This window comes from Pseudorca crassidens, chromosome 13 (assembly GCF_039906515.1).
Source record: "Pseudorca crassidens isolate mPseCra1 chromosome 13, mPseCra1.hap1, whole genome shotgun sequence".
In the NCBI taxonomy this organism is placed as follows: Eukaryota; Metazoa; Chordata; class Mammalia; order Artiodactyla; family Delphinidae; genus Pseudorca; species Pseudorca crassidens.
In genome coordinates this window covers 77,398,681-77,406,763 of record NC_090308.1, presented here as the reverse complement: position 1 = coordinate 77,406,763, position 8,083 = coordinate 77,398,681, and the positions used below count along the sequence as shown (strand labels likewise).

General features: G+C 38.7%; 1 protein-coding gene across 1 annotated transcript; it reads right to left on the bottom strand.

Annotated features, from left to right (window-relative positions):
- Positions 1-698: 698 nt before the first annotated feature.
- On the bottom strand, positions 699-6,355 carry COX7A2 (cytochrome c oxidase subunit 7A2). The gene is made up of 4 exons (XM_067702754.1): positions 6,197-6,355; positions 4,906-4,995; positions 2,288-2,372; positions 699-905 (listed from the first exon to the last, which is right to left on the bottom strand). Exons 1-4 carry the CDS (start codon positions 6,212-6,214, stop codon positions 847-849), a joined length of 252 nt encoding a protein of 83 aa, XP_067558855.1. The 5' UTR covers positions 6,215-6,355; the 3' UTR covers positions 699-846.
- Between the last annotated feature and the right edge of the window lie 1,728 nt (positions 6,356-8,083).

The window sequence follows — 8,083 nt, the reverse complement described above, 5'->3', positions numbered from 1 at the left end:
TGACTCCGTTTTTCTAACTATATTAGTTTTCTCAATTTTATCCAGAAATTGAAGCTTTTATAAAACCCTTACTCATAGATTTCCCCTAGATCTGACGGATCTAGACTCTTAATCTTCACTGTGTTACAAATGCACACCTTGCAGGGATGACAAAGTCTGACTCCTTCCGTTCCCCCAGAAGATAACTTTTACAAATGAACTAAGTATTTTAAGGAAAGGTACACTGTATGTTATGGATTAAACTAACATAACAGAAGCCCATTCTGAGTGTGAAAAGAACAAATACTGGATTATTTTACAGCAATTCTACTAAAGCCTACTCTAAACTGTGGAATACATCCAATATTCTTAAACATAAACACACAGAGCTAAGGGAGGAAAAAAGAAACTTGAACCCCATGAGCCAAAACTAACCTGCTTCCACTAACCCTAGGTGCTAGCATATCCCAGGATACACCACAGCAGGGAAGAGAGGGGAGGGGAAGACTCAAAGAAATATGCACTCCGAGTGTCAAGCTCAATTAGCGCTGAAGACCATCCCCTGTTGGAATTCTAAGCTGCTAAAAATAAAATTTCACTAAAATAATACCACAATGGTACTATATATAACCTAATGACAAAAGATTCCTCCTTACCTAAGGTTTATAAGGCTGCTATTACTGGTATAATGTATCCTAAAGTGATCAAATAAAACAAAGCATGGTAAAGACTGCTTTATTGGTGGCAGCTAGTACAAGTCAATAAATATTGATCCCCAAAGAAGAACTCAAGTTAGTTATCAGACTACTGGTCCACAGAGAACTGAATGGAGTTGAACCAACCGATTGCTGGGAGGATAAACTGAAGTCAACCCTGCTTCTTGGGGAATGAAGCCACAGCCAGCTGATACATGCCATATGCTGTTCCTGAAAAATAAAGGAAATAAGAACTTAACAGGAAATTCTCAGGTTTAAATGTATAAACCCAATATTCCAGCTAAAAAGTTGTAAGATAAAGAGGCAAGGCTGGTATTAAAACTACTTTTATGGGAATATACAGAAGTATTTTGATAGGTGCTGGCAAAATTTAAAATAAATACATACAAAACACGTTTAATCAAGTTTTAATATTACTTAACTTGTATAGAAGTGTTAGATGCAGCACAGTAATGTATTTGTTAACGTAATGACATGTAAAAAAATTTAAAATAAGATTAAGAACATAAAACCTAAAATTGCCTGAGAAATGCTAAGAATGATTCAAAAGCCAAAAGGTCAAATAGGCAAAGCCTTCCCTGAAGTGTATTATCAATATAAAACCAAGCAAAAGGGACATATAATTTTTAAATAATCAAATTTGAAGTAAGAATTTCTAATAACTGGAAATTTATTTTTAAAACTAATTACCAAAACGTCTATGAAATAGTCACACTGGCCAAAAAGAATTTAGGACTTTACCTTAAGAAAGCCCAAACGTCACTATCTGCTTGTTGTCCATAAAATGTCCCTTCACTATATTCAATTCAAGCCAAAAAAGGCACCTTGGCATAAGCATAAGGGGACTTTGTGCTTAGGGTTCAAACACCAGCTCTTCCAAAGCAATATTATCTGGGTAATTAACATAATTTCTCCATCTTTAAAACGAGGATACGTTACAGACTTAATACAAGGGTTACAGAAATCCACATATGTGGCACTCCTATCAATAGAATGAGCACACAGTAATCACTCTAATACTGTTTCCCTTTCTCCCGCCAGGGAGCAATCATTCAGATTCCTAACTCTGCTCCTAGCATGCTTATTTGTGATATTCCACTGCTAATATTGAATAATGGAACTGCCCAATCCACAGAAAAAATATCAAAGCACTTTACATGCAGTAAAAGTATTGTGCTGTATAAGGTTTTATCTCTGTCATAAATATGTATGTACAGGGATTAGATGTAAAGTGTATTATTATTATACATCATAGTCAAAATATTTAAGAACCCCTGTTATAGGAGATGGGATAGAGCAGCTATCTTTGGCTCTTCCAAAGGCCTGCAGGGCCACTAGCGGCACATTCCAAAAGCCACCTCTATCACAAGATAATTATCAAACTTTATCGGTTTATTTTTTTTAGAAGACATTAAAACGTTCTTATACAATATGTATCAATCACCTTTGTGAGTCATTATATGTAAAGCAGTAAGACCTCAGATTCTGGGGACAGACTGCCTGTGTTAAAATACTGGCACAGTGAGAGCAATGATGTTGTTAGTTATCGCTACTATGATTTTGCTATAGAGCAAGCATTCCAAATGTCTTACCACCAACTGTAAGAATCATGGTGGCTCTGTACAGGAGGGCATCAGCTATCCCACCCTTTAGATGCACTGGAATTCCATTATCCTCCTAGGTTAAAAAAAATAATAATTAATGTATATCATTGGTTTCCAACTAAATGAAAAAGACTAATCCATTCATATAAAATTAAGTGGCTTCTTAAAACACTGAAACTGAAATATTTTAAATATCAAAATTAAAAAGGACTACCCTTTTCCTGAATCTTTCTCTACTGCAACTACTTTTAAAATAAAAACTCCTAAAAATCAACATTCTTTCTTTTAAAGTTAATTTGAGATCTAATAAAATGTTCTTTCCAAAGAACACATAAACAGTAAAGCTGTGAAAATATATTCATTGAGTTCATCAATTTAATTATTAAAAAAAGCAATAATCATCACACTTTGGTCATAGGTACAATCTTTTTTTCCCTTAAAAAAACAGGAGAGAGAGTTTTGGTTTATAACCCTAAATTATATCCTTAGTCTCCCAATCCAGCACCTGGCATAGTGTTGGATACTTAACACACCTGTTAAATATAAGTATTTTATTTTCATGCAGCATACATAATACTTTTTTTTTAACCACTTAAAATTTTCTTTATGAAACATCAGAGATCACAATTAAACAAAAAACTCACTGATAACCTAACTACTTATAAAGGTAAGTGCTCTGTCCCACTAAGTCTTTCCTCATGAGAAAACCACTATTAACACATATTAATACATATCCCTAATTTTTTAAAGCTTGTATTGTCATAGCTTCTAATTTATGCACATACTTGTTTAATACACAAAATGAGATTATGCTATATAATGGCCTATCACAGATTTTTCACTCAACATTATCTTAAAAACCATCTAGCCCATTTAAACCTACTTTGTTCCTTTTAATGGCTACACAGCATTCCACTGTGCAAAAAATAAAATTACATTAGCCAATCCTTTATTAATGGGTATTTAGGTTGTTGGGTTTTTTTGATATTAAACTCCCATAATGATTAATAGCCTATTTCCTATTTTTATATATTTATGCTACTATTCTGTAGGAAAGATTCTTAAAATGGGAGTCCTGAATAGGATATGTACAATAATTTGCTTCTAATACTTTCAAATACTCTAAAATTTCTGTACCAATACTACTTCCTAGCATGTATCAACGTACTGTATAGGAACGCACTTATCTCCCACACCTGGCTAACATAACCTATTTTAAATCTTCTAAAATTTTGACAATTGAACAGGGAAAAAAAGTAGCAACTTGTCATTTTAATGTGCATTTCTTACTGATTTGTAGGAGCTCTCTGTATGCTAAGGTTATTAACTTTTTGTTAATATTAAAAATTTTGTTAATTTAAAAAATTTTCCCTCAATTTGTCACTTACCTCAATTTGTACCATAAGTACATTTAAAATTTTCGTGTCACCAAACCTTGCAATATTTCTCCTTTACAGCTTCTAGGCTTTGTAAAGACTTTCTTAGGATGACCCCTAAGATTAAACCTGATTGTGGTAATCATTCATAGATACATTAAATATAACATTGTTTGTACACCTTAAAAAAAAATCAGGTACAACCTAAATACAAACTATTTATTTATATTTTCTTTCTTTCTTTCTTTCTTTGTGTCAGGTCTTAGTTGCGGCACGTGGGATCTTCGTTGTGGTGCGTGGGCCTCTCTATAGTTGTGGCGCGTGGGCTCAGTAGTTGCAGTGTGTGGTCTTAGTTCCCCCAGGGCAGGAAGGATCTTAGTTCCCCCATCCCCAGGGATCAAACCCGCGACCCTTGCATAGGAAGGTGGATTCTCAACCACTGGACCACCAGGGAATTCCCAATGCTTGCGATTTTTACTTGTCAATCATACCTCAGTAAGCTGAAAATAATTCTCCTATATTTTCTTTTAATATTTTTTGAGGGAGAAGTATTTATATCTGCAATTAATCTTTTAACACACAATACAGAACGGATATAACTTTACTTTCTTCAAAACAGCCACCCAGGGCTTCCCTGGTGGCGCAGTGGTTGAGAGTCCGCCTGCCGATGCAGGGGACACGGGTTTGTGCCCCGGTCCAGGAAGGTCCCACGTGCCGCGGAGCGGCTGGGCCCGTGAGCCATGGCCACTGAGCCTGCGTGTCCGGAGCCTGTGCTCCGCAACGGGAGAGGCCACAACAGTGAGAGGCCCGCGTACCGCAAAAAAAAAACCACAAAAAAACAGCCACCCAATTTTTCCATTCCCCACTGATATGAAATAGCACCTTTAACATATATCAAGTTTCTACATATATTAATGTATTTGTTCTGTTTCTGGGCTCTTTCTATGGTCTATTTGTCTATTACTGTGCAGCTACCCCAGAGTGCCAACCCAATGTGACTCCTCCAAAAGAAAGTGTCTTTGATCTTTACCCCTTCGTTTCTTCTGCTTTCCCAAGGGCCTCTTGGTTATAGCAAATGCCCAGTTAGCTATCGACAGACAGTTTCCTATTACTCTTCTGCTAATACAACAGGATTGTTAACAATCAGACGTCTCCAGATTTACCTCCTATCGCCAACTTTTGGTAATCTAATCATAACAAGTAACAATCTCCTATAAAATACTTCAGTACCTGAAAGAGCTTTTGTTTCTCTGAAACTTTATTTTCAAACTGCCTGCGTGAAGCAGTACTTATGGTCCTCTGGGCAATCTGACGAAGAGCCTGAAATTAAAAAAAATCCACATATACTAAACAGACTTAGGGCTTAAAGAAACCCTTCAAAACCAACCATTCCCAATCTTCAGTATTACAGAAAAGTGAAACTGAGAGTTAAAACATACCCGATTTGTCAATAACAAAGTCACAGACAAGCACTGAGGTTTTCCTATTTGTCGCCCCGCCACTGCTCTTTATATTACATTCTGAAGTCTCCAAACACCACATTTAAGAAGCAATTCATGTAGATTTTGAGGGGGAAAAAATCATGATCTTTACCTGAATTGAACCAGTAGCATTATATGAGGAAAACATACTGATATATAGATATTACAGAAATAAAGAATGGTTACAAAATACACGAGGTTCGAAGTTTTTTATTTAAATACTCTACCATATTATTAAAAATCTATTACTTGATATCAAAATAAAGTGGCATGATTCCTACTTAATTAAAATGCTTCCCTCATTACATTTTCCCCAAAGAATTAATAGGGCATAAATCTTTTACAAGAGACTTGCATTACATATCCAGTTGAAATAAATTACAAATATGCAATCCACTTTCTAAAATAAATAATATATTGAGACGATAAGTAAAGCTTTATTGGATAATTACCGAAGAAAACGATCACTGTTACATTTTCCTTCTCTTTTTCAAAATTTGGGGAAAATATTTCACATGCTCAAAGTCGGTGGAGCGGTGAAGGACACTGCAGAACCGCCTGATGGAAGCAACACGACCCTTCGGCCATGAATGCTCCTAAAGCGCCAGCCAAAACTGAAAGGCTTGCTTTTTAAACTGCCTTCTGCTGCTCACAAACCTCAGAGTCTCTGAAACTCAAACCCCTCGTTATCCGAGGAACATCCTTCTGCTGACGCTTCCGGGTATCAGAAACTTCCCACCCGCACCCACAAGATTAGGGGTGGCGACTAAGAACCCAAGGCTTGCCTAACGCACAATCCTCTGGTCACCTCCCCAGCTTCTCCACTCCTTACAATTACCCAGCACAGCTTGGGGCAAGAGTGATCCATGGAAGGGAAGGAAGGTCAAGCGAAAAGGACACGGACCAAGGAAGGTGACCTCCGAAGCCGCCCTCTCCCTCTCTCCTCCCCTCCCAGGAGAGGCTTTCCTGTCGCGAACCTCTAGCCTCCGCTCCCAACCCTCTCGCCCCACATCCCGAATGCCAGCCGACAAGCTACTCACCAGCAGACTCCGCAGCATCTTGGCTCCGTTACAGCCCACCAACCGCGACAACTGAACACGAGGATCGAAGATCCACACGCCGGAATCGGAACTACCTTCTGGCCTTGCGCAAGCGCCTGGAGCCTAAATACTTCCGGGCGGAGGAGGGACTTGCTCCTAACCATAGAGAGCGGAAGAAAAGAGAGAGCGGCCGGACGGCTGTGGCCGCTCTAGCCGGCGGGCTGTCTCTGCGCCTCGACCTCGCTCCTGAGCCGCCGGTTACCCCGGGAGCGGAGGCTGGGGATAAAGGAACGACTTTTGAGACCTGAGAGGCAAGGAGCGAGGCATTACGTACTCGTTTAACTAGCTCAGATAAAATTAATGTGAGACCAGGCTATCGAAGAAAATTAGTGCGTGTATTTTGAACGAGAAGACGTAAAACTCTGAGCAACCTTTGAGCCACTGTTTAGAACGCTGGTTTGGCCGAACTCTAAACTGTGAAGCTGGATGAAATACAAAACAAAAAGTATAACTTCTCTTACACGGATACAATCAGTTTTCTCCACTGTTGTGAGGACGTTACTGTTCCGTGTGCTGAGAGTGTGCTGTGTAGAGCTGCGTCGGGATACTAGTTTTTATCTTGCTGCACCTTTGGGTGCTGCAGAACTCCCCATGCAAGCAGCTCTCCCACAGTGTCGCGAAAGTGTGGAAGCTGTTCACTCGTTTCTCTGAGTCTGGGAAAACGCTGAAAAGAGGGGGAAATTCTAATTGGGGGACCAGAAATGGGAGGGCAAATCTGGACTCCGGAGTCTTGCTGCCTCAGGCTAGCAGGGCACTTTCCATGGTTGGAGTTGCCAGGCACAGCAATTATTGTACAGATACCAACTTTGCTTAAATAATGCCACATTACAAGTGTCTGTTACAAGTGCCCACCCTCAAGCGGGTATAAATACGAAAGTATCCACCCTATACCACAGTAAACATCTGTCCACCTTTTTACAAACTCATAATTATTCCACTGTCATTTCAAATAGAAAGCTGATGATGTATGGGTTCAGCATAGGTGAAATGTGTAGATAAAATTAGTAATATTGAAATTATTATTCCTTCTGATCTTTAGACTTAGACCCACCAAGTTACTTGTTCCCAGTTCAAGTTATTTTCCTCACCGATTTTAATACCCAATTATTTATAAATTTATATAAAGGTTTAAATGGCAAATGGTCAAGAATCAGAACTCTATTTCAATATCATTCTGGTAGTAGTGAAACGCTGGATTGGATATGAGTTACCAGGACAGAGAGTCCATTAGAAGGTACTTATAGTAATCCAAGGAAAAAAGAAAACCTGAAGTCAGTCAACAGCAAAAGAGATGTAGCTAAAGGGATGGAGATAAGGGGACGGGTTAGAGAGCCAACAATGAGGAAGTACCTTCAAAAATCAACAGAATGTAGTGATTTATTGGATTGGGAAGTTGGGGAGGAGAGCAGATTTCTGGCTTAACTCATAAGATGGTTGGTCATACCTACCATTCACTACATCGAGGAATATAAGAGAAACACCAGGCTAGGATGGGATGAGTTCCCTTGATTTGACAGAAGGGAGTGGTCGTCGTTCACCGAGTGCCATTTTTCTATACTTTGTGCTAAATGAGTTTCATCTATCACTTCCCTTATTCCTCAAATCAATATCTGTCAAGTGGGTATTAAAATCCCCATTTTACAGACAAGGAAATGGTAAAGTAAATGATTTAGGGGATTAAATAATCTGAAGATACAGTTTATGTATTTAAGAGCCAGGTCAGCCTGATTCTAAAAACCGTATTCTGAATCTTTCAGGTGCAGACTGACAGTGAAGAGACTACAGTGCAATAGTGGGATGAAAGCCCGGCTGAGGGTGAAGATAGTA